The sequence below is a fragment of the Stegodyphus dumicola genome, chromosome 9 (genome assembly GCF_044657685.1).
Source record: "Stegodyphus dumicola isolate Sdum_Otavi_A_Nest chromosome 9, ASM4465768v1".
NCBI classification, from domain to species: domain Eukaryota; kingdom Metazoa; phylum Arthropoda; class Arachnida; order Araneae; family Eresidae; genus Stegodyphus; species Stegodyphus dumicola.
The window spans coordinates 180,085,572-180,104,481 of NC_140776.1; the positions used below are offsets into that span (position 1 = coordinate 180,085,572).

Consider the following 18,910-nt stretch of genomic DNA (forward strand, 5'->3'; position numbering starts at 1 on the left):
AAGCTTGTAATAAGCAAAGTCTAAGGATTATTCCCAAATAGTAGTTTTTTCAATACTAATAAATTATATATATAGAGAGAGGCAGGAACTGAATATAATTTGCATACGAATTTGTAGCTAGAGCTTTGCAGGCATACTGTATATGTAACTCTTACAGAATAGTTTTTATTTTAATTTTTATAATGTTTTAACATTTTTATTGTTAAATTCTTTGATGTGTAGACTGTAATTTAAAGCTTTCAGAGTGCAGTTTTTTTCTTCCCTAGATACCTTATATCAGATATGCTGCTTCATTAAGTAAGGATGAGTTACTTTTATTTGGCAGTCCATGGAGTGCACCAGCATGGATGAAAACAAATAATGCAATGAATGGGAAAGGAAGCCTAAAAGGTCAACCTGGTGGAAAATACTATCAGACATGGGCAAATTACTTTGTCAGGTAGAGCTTTAATTGAAATATACTCTCTATACTATTGCTTTCTACTGCAGGTATGTGACTGAAATATATACAGCATATAGATACTACTATAATGGATGCCTTGAAATAAATAGCCTAATTTTAAATTCAGGTTTGACTATGATTAGGTATCGTGAGAGAAATTTTACATGGTTCAGAAATGTCTATTTAAGAAATAATGAGAGATTAAAAAAAAAAGTAATTTATTGGTTGAACATACATGCAATATTTGTTTGCTACCTTTAAAATACAGGATAAGTTTAAAAAAAAAAAAATGTCCTGCTACGAATATTTACTTGTGATATGTATCAAATTACTTTGATTATCGAAGTTTCTTGTCATCCATTACACGTATTCTTTCAGTATATTTAGTATGTTCACAGCAGCACTAAGATCTCAAGTAGTTTTACTTATTCACAGCCTTATGCATCATTTTGATTAAAATTAAAATTTATACATAAACACACATTCATATATCTATCACAGTCACATACAGTACTAAATGTTAAGGAATATTCTTTGATATCGCCAAGATATGGCGTTAGGAGTCCATCTATTGGCTTACTTGACCTTTCCCCTTCTGAACACGTGACTTGAAAAAATATTCTTCTTCTTGAAGGTAGAATTTCGATGCACTACGCAATAGAATTCGATTGACATTTAAGCTGGAACTATTCAGTTCTTGCCTCTTGAGCATTAAATATTCGATTCAGGCATTTTAGCCTACATTGTATATATGTAAATATTAAGTTTAATTAAAATTTATGGAAAACCCTCCAGGCCATGCATCTCGTCTTTTGGATTATGAGTGATTCGACTTTGATCTAGAACGTTTCGTTACATAATGGTGCATCGGCCCCACGAAAGAATCTGATTAATTTGAAAATTTGTGTTTTTTGCCTTTTGGATTAGCTTTGTAAGCGAAGACTTCTCACGGTAAGTCTCCTTTGATAATTTATTAAAATGGAACAGAAGACACTAATTAAGAATCGAGCACATATACGTGCTTCTGTAACTCAAATTATTAAAAATGTAGATGAGTATTTAAAAGAAGAAAATCAAGAAGAGTTAGAAACTTGTTTGGAATTGTTAAATAGTAAAGAAACGGAACTACATGATTTAAATGAAAAAATACAAAATTTGATTGAAGATGAATCAAAATTAGATTCAGATATTAACACTTCTATGGAATATAACGATAAAATAATAATAGCGAAGTCTAAAATCAACCGCTATTTAAGGAAATACAATATTCAAAATATCAACACGAATTTAAATAATTCATCTACAGAAGTTGAAACCAAAAGACAGATTGAAGGCAATGTGAAATTACCCAAACTGTTAATTCACAAATTTTCCGGAGATTATAACGATTGGATGAATTTTTGGAATTCATTCAAGGTCACTATTCATGACAATGTTACACTTTCGAAGATAGAAAAATTTAATTATTTGAGAACTTATTTATGTGGAAACGCAGCATCAGCCATAGAAGGTCTCTCAATCTCAGAGGCTAATTATGACTCTGCTATAGACATTCTTAAAAATAGATTCGGCCAAAGTGACCTTATTATCAATACACACATTTCTAATCTCTTAAATTTAAATCCCGTTCAAAGTTCAAGTGAAGTGGCAAAATTGCGAAAACTTTATGATACAATTAACGTTCAAGTCAGAAGCCTTTTAGCATTCGGTGTGAAACCAGAAACATATTCCAACATGTTTATTCCAATTTTGATGAAAATTGTCCCGAACGATATAACTTTAGAATTTCATCGTACAAATACTGAAAATCCTTCAACCTATGATTTAAACAAATTTCTAGACTTTCTCCGATTAGAAATAGAATCGCGAGAAAAGATTAATTCGTTATCCTTCCCATGCAAGTCAAACCCGGAAATGAAAGGTATTAACAGATATCCACCGACGCTGAAACATAAACAAACTGTCACCACACATGAATTTATGGCAGCCGCGTCATCAAATCGAAACTGCATTTTTTGTTTTCAAAACCATGACTCAGAGTCCTGTTTATGCCTTACAGTTAATGAGAAGAGAGATATTTTAAAAAAACAAGCGCGTTGTCTGCTTTGTTTGGCCCCTAAACACAAAATCTCACAGTGCCGGCAACGCCAAACTAAAGTTTGTAAAATTTGCAAAGGTAAACATTCAGAAGCCATATGTTTTAAATCCAGTTGGATAGTTAAAAATACACCAAGTGATAAAAAGGATAGTATATTAATTTCGAAAAATGATACACAAACTAAGGAACAGAAAGAAGAAATTGTTTCGGCCGTTTCACATAATGCAAATAATACAATTCTTTTACAGACTTGCATGATAAAAGTTAAAACAGCTAAGGAAAAGGTGTTTGCCAGACTTCTCTTGGATAGTGGAAGTATGAAAAGTTTTTGTGCTCGCGATTTAGCGGATAGGTTAAACCTCGAAGTCATAAGAAAAGAAAAATTGACTGTCTACACTTTTGGGAATACTTCTCCCATCCAAAAGAATTATGACGTAGTTAAATTAACTTTAGAACATAGAAGTTCTCCCGATTCTAGAATAGAAGTTGAATTATTAGTAACTGATCATATATCAGGTACAGATATTCCACCTCCTAAATCAGAAGAAATTAAGCAAAACAGACAATTAAAAAATTTGCTGCTCGCAGATTTTCCCGATTGTAAAAAACCCATTGCCATTCTAATTGGTGCAGATTATTATTACAACATAGTAATGGGACACGTTAAATACTTAAGCAAAAATCTTGTTGCAGTGGAAACTATTTTCGGCTGGTGCCTACATGGACGAAAAGGTGATGATGATGTCTCTTTAGCTTTCAATGTAGTTGTAGGAGAAGATTTGATTTCCAAACAAATAACAAAATTTTAGGACTTGGAAAACTCAGGACTTATTGATAAGAGGGAAAACTTCAATTCAACTGAAAATGAAGTCGTCGAATATTTCGAATCAAATATAACATATGAAAATTCTCGCTATAAAGTTAGATTGCCTTGGAAACATGACACATCAAATCTAAATAATAATAGGGAAATCGCAGAACAAAGATTTCATCGACTTAGAAAACGATTTAAAAAAGATCCTAATCTATTTTCCGAATACAGGAATGTATTAAGAGATCAGTTAAAACAAAATATTATCGAACCAGTTTCAGAAATTTCAAATGAAGAGGATGTCGTGTTTTACTTGCCACATAGGGAAGTTATACGCGAGGATCGAGCTACAAGTAAATTACGTATTGTTTATGATGCATCATCGCATGCCCCAGGATCCATTTCTTTAAATGACTGTCTACATGTTGGGCCAAATTTATACCCTGAAATATTCGAAATATTGTTAAGATTTCGGTATAATCTAATAGCCTTCACCGCAGATATAAAACAAGCCTTTTTACAGATTCTCATACATGAAAAAGATCGAGACGCAACCAGGTTTCTGTTTTCCGATTTCCCTAATGATGAAACCATTTCTCCTGATATATATAGGTTCACTAGAGTTTTATTCGGAATAAATAGTAGTCCATTTCTATTACCCGCTACCATTAAACATCATCTGAAAAAATATAATAAACTTTATCCTACAACGGTTAACTTTTTGAATGAGAACGTATATGTAGATGATGTGATTGGAAGCCAACCAACGATCAATGAAGCATTAACTATGAGTCTAGAATCGGTCCAAATATTTAAGGAAGCAAGCATGCAGCTTCACAAATGACATAGTAACTCGAAACAATTACATGAATTGTGGGTAAAAAAGGGTATCGTTCCAGATGAAAATCCTGAAGATTTTAATAGAGAAAATTTCCTATTTAAAGTCTTAGGTATGGCATGGGATAATTCAAAGGACTTACTGTATTTTGATGTTCGGAACTTATTGTCTTTCACATCTAAACCAATAGAAACAAAACGATTTCTTCTACAAGTGTTGGGTCGGATATTCGATCCGATTGGAATTTTAGGACCTTTCACTGTTAGAATAAAGTGCTTAATACAGAAGATTTGGTTGTCACAAATAGATTGGGATGAACCGTTACCTGAAGATTTGTCCTCTGAATGGAGAAAGTGGTGTGAAGAGCTACCTCAAATGGCTGAATTCTCCATCTCTCGTTACCTTTTCATGCACTCGAACATTAATGTCGAAAATCTCGAACTACATTGCTTTTCAGATGCAAGTGTCAAAGCCTATGGTACAGTTGCATATTTAAGTTTCACGACAGAAAATAAAGAAATCAAAACGACCTTTGTCTCTTCTAAAAATAGGGTAGCCCCACTAAAATCCCTTACTTTACCGAGGTTAGAATTAATGGAGGCATTGTTATCAGTTAAGTTAGTCAGCAATATTCTGAAAGCACTGAAATTGAGAATTCCGTGCTATTTTTGGACAGACTCAACAATTACTTATTTTTGGATCCAGAAACAACCTGAAGCCTTCAAACCCTTTGTCAGGAATCGTGTCGAAGAAATACAAAAATTGAGTTCACCTCAAGATTGGCATTATTGCCCAGGTGTCGACAACCCTGCCGATCTCGTATCTCGGGGAATGAAGATTTCCAAGTTAATAAATGAGACCATTTGGACGCAAGGTCCCCAATGGCTTCAACTCCCTCACGAACTTTGGCCAAGATTAGATATTAAAGAAACAATAGATGAAAACAAGCTGGAATACCGAAAGAGATCCGGTGATATACATCAACTTGAATGTACAATCGAAAAAAGTGCAGATGATCTTTTCGACATATCAAAATATAGCAAATTAGAGAAGGTGTTAAGCGTCACTGCTTGCACAACACGTTTCATTAGAAAATTAAGAAAAACTAGCGACATTCAAGGAACTCTCACAGCTGAAGAGTTACAAGAAGCAGAAAACTTCTGGATAAGATCAGAGCAAAAAAAGTTTTTTGCCGAAGAATATAAATCCCTCAAAGAAGGTAATTCAGTTGGAAAAAATTCTCCTTTGTATAATTTTCTTCCTTATATTGATGAAAAGGAAATCATGAGGTTGAGAGGAAGACTGGAATTTTCTGACTTCTCACTAGATAATAAACATCCAATAATCTTACCTAAAAATTCTCGACTAACGATTCTGATTGTATGCAAAGAACATGAGAAAATAATGCATGGAGGAATTGCTGCGACTTTAGCTAAAGTCAGATCACGCTTCTGGATTCCTAAAGGACGACAGTTAGTCAAAAAAGCATTAAAAGGTTGTACAATTTGCCAAAAATATTTAGCTAAACCAGCAGACCAGATGACAGCACCCTTACCAAAGGATAGAATCCAAGAATCGCCTCCATTTGCAGTCTGTGGAATTGATTTCGCCGGACCAGTTTACGTAAAGAGTTCTAAAGACACTCGAAAATCCTATATTGTTTTGTTCGTTTGTGCAGTAACCCGAGCTGTACACTTAGAACTTGTATCAGATATGTCAAGAGAATCCTTTTTACTTGCATTTCGCAGATTTTTGAGCAGAAGAGGAAACTGCGTAATCATCTACTCTGACAACGCCAAGACCTTTAAGAGGGCAAAGAAAGAACTTGAGAATTTTTCGAAAGTTTTAAAAGATGACAAATTCAAGAATTTCATTGCCAAAGAAAGAATCCATTGGAAATTTATAATCGAACGAGCCCCATGGTGGGGAGGGTTTTATGAGAGACTTGTTAGATCTGTTAAAGAATGTTTAAGAAAAATCGTAGGAAAAGCATTGTTGACTTTCGAAGAAATGTCTACACTACTTATTGAAGTGGAGTCAGTTCTTAATTCACGACCTCTAAGTTACGTTTACAACGACAATGACGAGCCGCAACCGTTGACTCCAATGCACTTCTTAAACATTGGACAAACTGATTTGAAGTATCCTTTGACCTTTTCTAGAATCATCGGTAGCGAAACGACAAGAAAAACGCTGTTAAAAAGAAAGCGTTATCAAGAATTGCTGTTAAAACAGTTGTGGTGGAAATGGAAGCAACAATATTTATTAGATCTTAGAACTGCCCATTTCTTGAAGAATCCGCAACTTCAACCAGAACTAAAAGTAGGAGATGTTGTTTTAGTCGAAGGAGATAATAAAAACAAACTCTTATGGAAACTTGGTAGAATCATAAAAATTATTCCTGGACGTGATGGTAAAGTCCGATCATTCGAATTAAAAACTGGTAATGGGATTTTAAAACGTACTGTTCAACATCTATATCCTGTTGAACTTTAGATATTTTGAACTTTAACGATTTAGTTATGCTTTTTTCCTTTTTTTTGTCTATTAATGATTAAATTGAATATCCTTAGTTAAGTTTGTTCAGTTAAGTGGAAAATATTTTAAAATTTAGTTCATTTATTAGTTATAACATTTATTATTTGATACCTGTATTGGAATTGAAGTGTTTGACTAATTAGTATATTTTAATATTTTTATAGAATAGTGATTTATGTACTTGATTGTATGTATAACTGAGTTAGATGAACTCTTGTCAGAGTTCAGGTGGGGAGTGTGTTAAGGAATATTCTTTGATATCGCCAAGAGATGGCGTTAGGAGTCCATCTATTGGCTTACTTGACCTTTCCCCTTCTGAACACGTGACTTGAAAAAATATTCTTTCGATTGAATTCGATTGATATTTAAGCTGGAACTATTCAGTTCTTGCCTCTTGAGCATTAAATATTCGATTCAGGCATTTTAGCCTACATTGTATATATGTAAATATTAAGTTTAATTAAAATTTATGGAAAACCCTCCAGGCCATGCATCTCGTCTTTTGGATTATGAGTGATTCGACTTTGATCTAGAACGTTTCGTTACACTAAATCCAAGATTTGTAACTGTAGAGATTTCAGCAATTCCAGATTTTAGATTATGAGTTTAAATCTATTAAGATGACATGTAGAAATTATAAAGTTAAAAATATGAGATAGTTGCTTATAAAATAATGGAGCATTTGTAACCACGGAATAAAAATTTATGTAAAAGCTTAATATTGGCCCATTTGTTTATTTCATAGAATAGTTCTTTCTGTATAAGTTGTTTAAACTGGTTTGTTTTTTTGTGCTAATACTTTCTCTTTAATAGAGACAATATCTTGATCAGTTACAAAATTCTGGTGTTCTCAGTCCTGTACTGAGAATTGTGAACCAAAATCTTTTCATTCTCAGCAACCTCTTAATCACTTTCTTCACTACCGGTAGCTATATTTTCCTAATTTTAAAACTAATTTATGGATTTTGCAAAAAGTTAGTTGATTGACGATTCAGGTATTCTCATTGAAATAGAGAACTTATGTAATATCACCTTCATTTATAATCACTTCTTCACAAATCCCATTAATTAGGAAAGGTACTCATCAATTTCATTATCGAGTGTTTTTACACTACTGACAAACAGTGCAATTTATCGCCAATTATGGATAAGCGGTTCGTCACTACACATTCTTAAAAACTGGAGCCTCTAAAGAGAAGCACTTGCCATAATTTTTATGATAATAAGCAGCAGAATTATGCTCATTTTTACACCTTTTACAAGTTACATAAGTATGTTTAGTTTAACTTTGTTAAATATTTAAAACATCGTACACACAACACGATGAAAGTTAATTTATAGGCGGGGCTCAGATAGGAAATTAAATGTAGCAAGAGTTTGTTATCTTAAAACTTGTTCTTCGAAATAATTTAATTTTCATGAAATTCATTTTATGTTCTTAATAAAAACAAAAAATAATTTTTTATTCTAGATTAACATTATATTACAGTTTATCTAAGTTCTATTAATGTGAGAGGTGTAGTCAATAAAAAAAAAACACAAAGCAAACAAATCACAGCAAGAGGTATCCAATATCTCTTGCATGATGCATGAAAGTTAAGAGGAATTGCCTAGCTTAAAAATGGCCGAATGCACTGTCGTACCTTAGAGGACTTTACTTTTGTTTTATATAGTCCTGATCCTCAGTGAGCCAGGTTAAGTTTTGTAAAGAAAATATAAATTAACTGTTAACATATTCCTATTTTTTGTAAGAATTTTTCTGTTTTTCTCTTGTTTGAAAAAAAGGATGGAAATTTGGGACCTGCCTTGTACAGAACAAGGTTCAAAGTTGCAGGGCTGATTATGTTGATGCACATACTCAAATCATAAAAAGGCTGTGGAATTCATCAATATGGAGCAACAAAAGACATCTTGGAATAGTACAACACCATTTAGATTTATATTTAATTGAATTTATATGGAATCAAGTTCATAAAGAAAGTGACAGTTTTTGTTCTCATTTTATATCTGAGTAGGGAACACTTGATCACGTAATCCTTTTTCAAATGTCAACACAGCAGGATCATCCCAGTTAGAAGAACTACTAGAACTGATGACAAATAAAGAATTAAAAATTGAATTCTAGAATGGCTACCAAGAATTTTGGCTGCGGAAGCTGATTTTGCAACTGTACCCAGGATTATGGTCGATCATTCAATGATTTCTGATACCATCCCCATCTTCCTATTTAGCTGAATGTGGATTTAGTGCTATAGCAACGGCGGTAACTAAAAAGAGAAATCAGCTCCATGTTACTGAATGCGGTATCTTACAGTTGTTTTTAAGTAAAATAGAGCCTGATATTAACAAACTCCTTAAAATGCATCGAATTCACCTTCTCATTAGATAAGTAATAATTTCAATGTCTTTTGAACGTTAATAAAAATACTTTTTAATATAATTAAGTGTGAATTTTAATTGTTCTCACTGAAACAGCCTTTAAACTCAGAATAAGGATAGGGTCATATCCTGTCTTACCTTTGTAGTATATAATATTACATGTTTAAATATATAATACTGGCAATAGGTGTTTCAGATTCAGGGGGCTTTGAAAAAGAAAATTTTCTCAAAAGCAAAATAAGGTTTAGATTTGGCAAATAAGGTTGAGAACCTATGCTCTATACAGATGATATACTATCCCGATTCTTCTTGGGCTAATGGAGTGGAATTGTTCTGTCTTTTAACATGATGGACATGATTGCTTCCACTTTGTGATTCTAGATAACCCAAGGTCAGAGAACTTTTTTTCTGTCGTCAGATTATAATTCTTTGATAATTCAATGGGTTACTCAGTGGGTATGGGAATTACATAGTTTTCTCTCTGATTCAAATACAGATCGGTTTCTTTCAGAAAATATTCTCATATCCTTCTCTAAATAGATATTCTTTTGAGCAGTAGCTGTACAAAACAATCTAACCTTGTTGCATGTGAAGTAACCAGAAGAAATTAGAGCATATTTGAATATTTTTATTATTTATACAAATACAAAGTATATTATTATTAATTTTTATGCATTAATTATAGATTTGTATCTTATAATTTGTATTAAGTGCATGTTACATTATTCAAATACAAGTTTCAGATGCATTTTATTTAATAAAATATCTATGATAAATATTATAATATTAAGGGTAAAAGATATGTGTTACTAATGTTCATTTTATTTGTTAGGTAATAATAATATTTAAAGAAATGGTATTTATATAAAATATAATGTTCTAAAATTTTGTATTTATATGAAGTGGGTATATGAACTTTTAGAACTTAGCAGTTTATTTTTGAAATTTTATATATTAATTTTTATTTTATATTTTAGGTTTTTGAAAAGCTATCAAGAGAACAATATCACCTTTTGGGGCATAACCATGCAAAATGAACCAACGGATGGATGTCTTGCAGATTTTGCTTTCCAATCAATGTGCTTTCCACCAGAGAAGCAAAGGGATTTCTTGAAACTGAATCTTGGACCAACACTCCAGAAGTCTGGATATGGTACAGACAAACTTAGGTTAATGATCTTGGATGATAATAGATTTCTCTTACCAAGATGGGCTGAAGTGGTAAGAAATATGCATATTTTTCTTTATGACAGACATCATGAAAGAAAATTACTAGGCATAAATTCCATGACATGAGTAAAAAAAAAAAAGGAGGTTGGAAATGTATTGAAGAAAGAAAAAGAAAAACTTTATATTACTTTAATAAAAATTTGTATTAAAAATATAACAAAATTAGGTACTCTTCTGTTAGTGCGACTGGATTCAGAAATGTATGTGTATATGTACACTGCTCAAAAAAAAAAAAAAATGGGACAGTCCTATATCTCCCGATCTACTGGGCCGATTGACAAAATTCAAATTGCGTTCTTCATGTCTCGAAAGCGCGACTTAGGATATATATTAGATTTATATATAGCACTATTCTAACATAGGTATTTTGACACAAAATTGGACTTTTTCTGAAGTAACATACCAATTATTTTACATATTTCGACTCTACGACTCAAATTACGCCTAAATATGAAATTTTGTAAAATTTGGAGCGAAATTTACGGAGAAATTCACAAATTTATGTTGGCACTTTTTTGTCAGTTTGCGCCAAGAATACTTCACTTGGCGAACTTCTGAATATATTGCAACCTAGTTTCTTTAGGAAAAAAAGTCACCATCGTTCCTTTTTTCCAAATAATATTCTTTATATTATATTTTTAATTATAACTTATTATTTTAAGTAATTTTTTCTTTTTCGAATTTCATTTTAATTGTTTAACTTGCACTTTTTTTTTTTTTTTTTCGAATAACTGTTTTAAAAATTTCTATTTACCTATTCAAACTGCGTAAATAAAAGTGCAGCGTTTATTTTTTTTTTTTTCAAATAGTTTTCTTTATATATATTTTTCGTCATAGCTATTATTTTAGGTCATTTTTAAATTTTTATACTTTTATTTTAATTGTTTGTGTTGCATTGTCTCTTCAGATAATTGTTTTAAAATTTTCTATTTATTCCTTCGAACTGAGCATTTTAAATATATTTATTAATATCAATTTTCCAGAATTTGATTTTATTTATTTGAACTGCATTTTTTTCGGAAGAATACTTTGTAACCCAGACTACGATGCGTTTGAAAACTGCATACTATATTAAAAGAGAAAATACAGTAAAGCACAGTTTTACACGCCTTTCAATGTTCCGTTCAGAAAAAAATATATATAAATAAGAGAGATGTATAACCGATATTTTAACTTAGGATGACTTGCATACACTGCTTTAAACAGTTTTATCATTGTGCCCATTGCTTTACACAATTTTAATCTACATTTGGTTTCTTAAAATGTTATTCATATTTTAGTCAAATATTTTATTTTTGAAATCGCAAGAATCAAATATCATAAGATTGAAAAGTTTTAAATTTAAAAAAATACGAATACTAAATTTTACGAAAAAATTTATTTTTCTTCTCTGTTTCTTTAAGCATTCTGAAAGTATATTGAAAAGTATCCAACTTTTCGAAACATTTTGAGTATTTCTGACAATCATTTTAAATAAAGTTATCGCCTTCCATTTCATAAAGGCCCACAAACAGCAGAGCGGTAAAGTTTCTGAACACTGGTAGTTCACTCCGGGGTTCGAACACCGGTAAACGGGCTGGTTGCATGGACGTTTCCGTGGATTTTCTCATGTGTACCGCATATGACAGCTGGTTTCTTTTAGAAAGTTCTTCACGAAGTATTTCGTCAGAGCCTTTATCACTCTTTAGAGGCTAAATATTTTGAAGCTGTGAGATGAAAGGAAAGACTGGTTTCATCAAAAGGTTTTGGTTTATTTTATTATGACAAAGCACACTACGGCTATCTGCCTAAGGGGAGGGATGCCTTCCTGGAGGACTTTCTAAGGGAAACTGTCTCGCATACACGTTACACATGGGGAAAACCACGAAAACGCCCATGCAGCCAGCCCGTTCGAGGGATTCGAACCTCGGACCGAACTACCAGTGTTCAGCGACTTTACCGCTCGGCCGCTGTTTCATCAGGAAGGGAAAAAATACATCTTTAAGTGACATCCACATACATCACTGGATAAACTCCTGAATCTTCAAATAATTCGACTGAGGAAATCATGGGATTCACCATTTATGATACGATATGATGTTCTATAACGTAATTTACACAACCATATAGTTTAAAACCAGTCGCTCTTCACTTTAATCTGCAATGATATCGTTTTGTCTTTTCTGTTAACACAAGCTCAATTGATGGTATTTGCTGGTGTACTCGTCCAAGTGTTTTCTCTTTGAACTCCTAAATTCTTTGAAGTATCCTGAAAGTATATTCGAAAGCGTCCAACTTTTTTAACATCTTGGTACGTCTGACAGCCAAATTTCCCTGCAAATTTTTGCTTACTTTTCTCCCTAATTTTCTTCTTTCCTTCTACAGTTATTTTCAGTGCTCACACAAGAAAATTAAGATTTTTCGACTGCTAGACTTCCATACATTTTGCATTCTTGTCAATTTTTTAAAATATCAATTATATGAATTGCGTTTCAGCTAAAGACAGCTTTTCATTTTCTAGTCATTTTAGCTATAAATAAAGTTTAAAGCGAAGTCCAAAGGATAAATATTTTAATTAAAAGATTTTTGCTAAATGACAAAGAAATAAAACAGTCCAGCAGGGTTTATTCTGTACCACAGAGTAACCCGATTCTTATATCGGCTGAAACAATCTAAATCATATTAAAGATCATGTTTTTTTATACAATCTATAACGCGAGAGAAAAATTAGCTTCTTAAAACATGCTTTCTAAGAGAATTAATATAAAAATTTATATTTATATATATATTTTTTAAAGTTGGGACTTGAACCAAACTGTCAGACTTTTAAAGCTTCTTTTACATGGTGGTTATTATTAAAGTTCCACTTTGAAATGGTCATAAAAGGAAAACTACCGGACCAAATGTTATCAAACTTGGGAATCGTGTAAAGGAGGTTATGAGAAATTATTTTCGGCGGAAAAAAAAGAGTTCAAAAACTCACCATCAGGGGAAAAATGGCGCTGTATACAATATTGTTAAATGAAATAAGACACGAAAACATCTGTTTAAAATGTGTTTAATATTTTCCGAAACGTGTTACAAAGCATGTTCAATGTAGCGTCCAGCATTTTCTGAAAGCAAGTTAAATCATGTTACTGCATTCTCAACAGCAGCTGTTAGCATATCAGGTTTGGTTTTGGTTTGGTTTATTAGATTACGGCAAAGCACTCGAGGGCTATCTGCCTTAAGGGAGGGATGCCTTCGTGGAGGACTTTTTAAGGGAAACTGGCTCGTATACACGTTACACGTAGCATATCAGGAGGAATGTTATCAGTGTATCACATTTTTCATTTCTGCCAAATTGTTTAGATTATCACCATAAACAGTGCTTTTGAGATAACCTCATAGACAAAAGTCACAGAGGTTGACGTCTGGTGGGAAGAGGGGAAGTGTTAGTCTATAAGACGTTCATTCGTGAAATGTTGCCTATGTAACTATGCGACACTCTTGAGGTGGTGCCCAGCCCTGCATAAAAATCGTAGTATCTAAAATGCCACGTTACTGCAGTTCATGTATCACGAAACATTTTAATATTGGCTCTAAGTGAGCTGCAATCGCAGTGGTCCAGCTGTCGACTGCTCTTCAGAAAAAAATGGTTCAGTTATAAAACTAGCTGTCATTCAACAGTAAACGGTGTGAAATGACTGTTATGCAATCGAATGCAGTAGGAGAATGCAATGGAACTAGATAAATAACATGAGAGATTTCTTTGGCCCAAATCGATTAAAAGCGTTTTGAATCAGTATCTTCATGTTTTAGTGCCGAATTCAGGCTTAAAAAATTAAAAATTAGCGATCTGTAAGAAAACGATTTCCAGATTGTACGCACTTGTGCGAGTGATTTGCGATCTCACATTTTCTAATCGCTAATTCGTGGTTTTCACGGACGAAATTTTCACTTACAGGGATGGCGCACTCGACATTTATCGAATTTAACGTCTTTAAATGGCAATTTGCCTACTTCAAAGTTTCTTAAGGGTATACAACATATTAAACCCGTTTAACAAAAGGTTAAGTTAGATTCCGACCCATATTTCGTTTAACAATATTGCATACAGCGCCATTTCGCCCCTGGTGGTGAGGTTTCCAACTTCCTTTTTTTCACGGAAAATAAATTCCCATGACCTCCTTTACACGATTTCCAAGTTTGATAACATTTGATCCAGTAGTTTTCCTTTTATGACCGTTTCAATATTATAACCACTCTGTATATTATTAAATTTTAATTTGAAGCTATGCGTTATATGTATACCATGCGTAAAATTTTCGCTTTTATGGAAAAATAAAAAATCGAAGCAAATATACTTAGTATAATGGACCGAAACTGAAAACATTTCCCCTCCCTCCGAAAATAAAATATTGAAATTTCGAACTTGAATTTACTGGGTTATCGAAATATTTAATTTGACTTATCTTCTAAGTCCTAGTTCCGACAACAATTCCGTCAAAAATTCCGAATTACTTAAGCTAAAGTAAAAGATTTAGTATATATTCACTGTATGTTAATAAAGTAATCAGAGTGTAATAAAAATAGATTATAGAATTTACGCTGATGTAACTTTTTGTCTGACTGCACAACATGTAATGGAAAAGAAGGTTTGTAGAGATCTGTTTTTGACATGCCTCTAAAAGTAGATGTCATATTAATTTGTCTCTTCAATGTCAAAAACTTTCCTTTGAGAGGCAACTTTAGTTTTTGAGAAAGAAAAAAAATCACAAGAAGACAAATTTGAAGAACATGCAGGACAATTGAATATACATACTTATTTTCCGGACACAAGCGGTTCTCCGACTGGTTATTGAATAATGAAAAGATGCATTGTTATGCAATAAAAAACATTTGGAATACGTTTTCTGGCTGAATAACGTAAGATTAAAAGTCATCTGCTTAATTCACATCCATTTACAAGTCAACTACTCGGGCAATTGCAGAATCGTTTTGATCCTGAGCTTGTAAGACAAACCTAATATCACTGGATTTAAACACTTCTTTAATCTTCCGAGAATGTTTCTTCTTTAGCTCATATTCCAAGAATATTAAGTGAATACAATTATTGCCAAAGAAATTGAATATTCATTTGCACTACGGCTTGGTAGTTTACTAACGAGTCAACAAAACTTAAATTCTGCTTTTTGTGTCAAAGAATACAACAATATTTTAAATATTTACAAATAAAATATTAAATTGGAGATTTAATTGGAGCCTCATCAGTTGCCTAGTATTTGAAAAAGAAAAGATTGTTAAATATTAATTGTTTGCTACTCAGTCTAACCCAGGCTGCATGGTTGGTTTTCGTAGTTTTTTACGTTCTCTTTACAAAGATTCTCTATGAAAGCATCTTAATCAAATAGCTCCCATGTTCTTTCTATGTTCAAATAACCAACTAACATAGTTTAAGCGCGATTTCCAAGTGAAGTTACTAGTAAAATCCGAATACTCATTAAAAATCATGTAGCTAGCCAATCGGGAGTAACATGAAAGATACGGAACCAATAATTGAAATGTTGTTATGGTACGCTGTTTCTTAACTTAGATGGTCATTCCTTAATTAAATAGCCCACCAACGGCCGAGCGGTAAAGATGCTGAACACTGGTAGTTCAGTTCGAGTTTCGAATCCCGCGAACCGGCTGGCCGCATGGGCGGTTTCGTGGTTTTCCCCATGTGTAACGTGTATATGAGCCAGTTTCCCTTAGAAAGTCCTCCACCAAGGCATCCCTTCCTTTAGGCAGATAGCCCTCGTGTGCTTTGCCATAATTAAATAATCCAATCCAATCCTTAATTAAATATAATTGATTTGTAAATTCTACTAGAACTGACGGTAAGAATTGAAGTGGAAATAAGTAATATGGTGTGCAATCTTGATTAATATAAAATTAAAAATATTTGCATAGAAAAATGTTTGCATTCAGACGGAAAGTTTTTTGAAATATTTGCAATTACTTTATAAGAAGGATTTATTAATAACCGTAATAATTACTTATTATATTACTGATGATTAGGATTCAGTTCTTGACAATTAATTACATTCTAAATTAGAATTTTAAGGATATAATGAAAATACGCTACGCACAAAAATACATTATAGGAAAAAAAATGAGTTGATTTTTTATGTTTTAAAACTTCTTAAATTCATTTAGTAAAAATCGTATCCTCGTTGTTTATTGAATCCAGAATGTTGGTGTCGTTTATATAATTATTCTTACTTGTCCACAGAATCTGCTGACTTATCCAGCCATTAAGTAGCTGCAGATCATTTCTACATAACCATTGAACTTCCATTAATTCAGTCTCTAGAGGGTTGTATGTTTATATCCTGTATGTTTATATCCTAATCTGACTTTTATAAAAAATGATTATTCTAAATATTATGTTTCTATAAAAATATATTGTGCTTTAAAAATATGGATAATAGTATCAGCCGCTCTTTCAGCCACTTCAAAAGCAACAGTTTGTTTAGAAATAAATTATGCAGTTAATGTCATAAAATTCAAATAAATATCAAACGAAAATTCTCAGTTTTAGACAATTCGATTTAAACGAAGTAAAGTAGCAGACGATAAAACGCCGAAGGTAAAAATTTACTCTTACAAAAACTTACTCGTAAATTTTTTAAAAAAAGAAAAGATACGAGAAAAATTTAAAAAGAAATAGTTAAAAATTTGAATAATATCATCTATAATTTAAAAAATAGCCTTTCATATAGTATTAATAAATATTTATTACGCGTCATTGAGGGAAAAATTGTCATATAATTAATTCTCCGTAAAATTTTACTTGAAGTTTAAGGTTAAAAATAGCTGTGGCAATTCAGTGTAACAAAAATCCATAGACCACATTTGGTGTTATTATCGCTCAAAAAAAAGGTGCCAAATTTCAAAACGCGAAATTATGTAAATTCGTGTATATCTTAGAAAATTTTGAATAAAAAAGTCTAATTTTTTGCAGATATGCTTAAAAATACACCTACTTTAAGATGATGGTAAAAATTTTATAGGTTATAATTCAAAATTTTTTTCGAAAAATCTATAAAAATTATTTAAAAATAAAAATTTAAAAAATAAAACGCAAAAAATCGGTAAATTTTATTTGGAATGAACCAAAATTTCGAAATGTGAGAGAAAAAATCAAAAAAGTTTAATAAAAAAAGAGATATTAATAAATATTTGCCAAATTCAATTAACATTGAGGAGCTAAAATTTTGAGAGCTAATATTTTAAAAACTATTCGCATGATTTTTACAAAACTTGGTATTCTGGCATAATTTGAGTCGTAGAATCGAAATATGTAAAAAAATTGGTATGTTATTTCAGAAAAAGTCCGATTTTGTGTCAAAATACCTATGTTAGAATAGTACTATATATAAATCTAATATATATCCTAAGTCGCGCTTTCGAGACATGAAAAACGTAGTTTGAATTTTGTCAATCGGCCCAGTAGAACGGGAGATATAGCACTGTCCCATTTTCTTTTTGAGCAGTGTACATACATACATATGAGTTTGTATACGCCCATACATATACAGATGCATGTGCATTACATACATACATTTCTTAATCTAATCCCGATAACAGAAGAGTACCCAAAATTCTGCATATATTTATTTCTTGCATGCTGTTTCTCCCTTACTTGTGTTTTTTTGCATGTAGTTTATAGTGGCATTCTTGTATATAATTCTTTCACAGGCTGCTGATATGGCTGTAAAAGGATTTTAATTTCCTATGCATCGGTGTCGCATAATTTTGTTATATATGACTCAAAGGGATGTATATGTGACAAGGTGATAAAATGTGTAGTATTCTTTCAAGAAAAAGGATTTTATTTCTTAATAGTATATGTAAAAATGATCACAAAATACACCTATCTGTTTACAGCGAAAGCTTTTGGAGATGCATCATTGAACATTGCTGAAAGGAGAAAGCCGTTTATATGTTGAAAATTGGTTCTATGTTTCTCACACCATTTCTAAAAGAACTAAAATTTATTTACTTTTGCGCAAAGAACTCCCATCCATTAAATGTTGTAAAAAACAATTAAGTATGTATGAAACATTTGTTGATTCGAATAGTTAAGTTACCTAGGAGGGTAGAGTTAAGTAAGGCATATTTTCAGTCTGTGGCCATCTTTGATGATTAATTGCAGAGCTCACAATCTTCTTTTACAGTGGATGCTCTAAACCCACAATAATGTGTAATTTATTTATTTTGGGAGGATTTTAGGTTCAGAAATTTTTTAATTAACACATAATAGTTTTCTTAAATAAATCTACCAATTTATGCATGAAGTATGAGGATTTTGAAGATTATGTGATGCACGCTTTTTATAGTTGTATTAAGAATACTCGTAAATATATGGGGTCAAAATTGCTTGGGTATATACTTTTATTTTTAGCTACTTTTTCATATAAAATTTGTACTTTTTCATTAGAAGATTTTTAAATGAAGTTCATTTATAATGGCAGTTAAATATTATGAATATGTATTTATTATATTGTTATAAACTATGTTCTTTTCACACCATTAAACCTTTTTAATTCTTTTTATTTATTATTGTTA

The 18,910-nt window shown here is 31.8% G+C and overlaps 1 protein-coding gene across 1 annotated transcript in view; it reads left to right on the top strand.

Moving 5' to 3' along the window:
- The window catches only part of LOC118203058 (lysosomal acid glucosylceramidase-like), a 58,314-nt gene that overhangs the window by 15,162 nt on the left and 24,242 nt on the right, over nt 1-18,910 (top strand). Inside the window, exons 5-6 of the mRNA XM_085824405.1 lie at nt 267-439; nt 10,084-10,327. Of these exons, the coding sequence (XP_085680531.1) occupies nt 267-439; nt 10,084-10,327 (417 nt within the window). The remainder of the gene's footprint in view (nt 1-266; nt 440-10,083; nt 10,328-18,910) is intronic.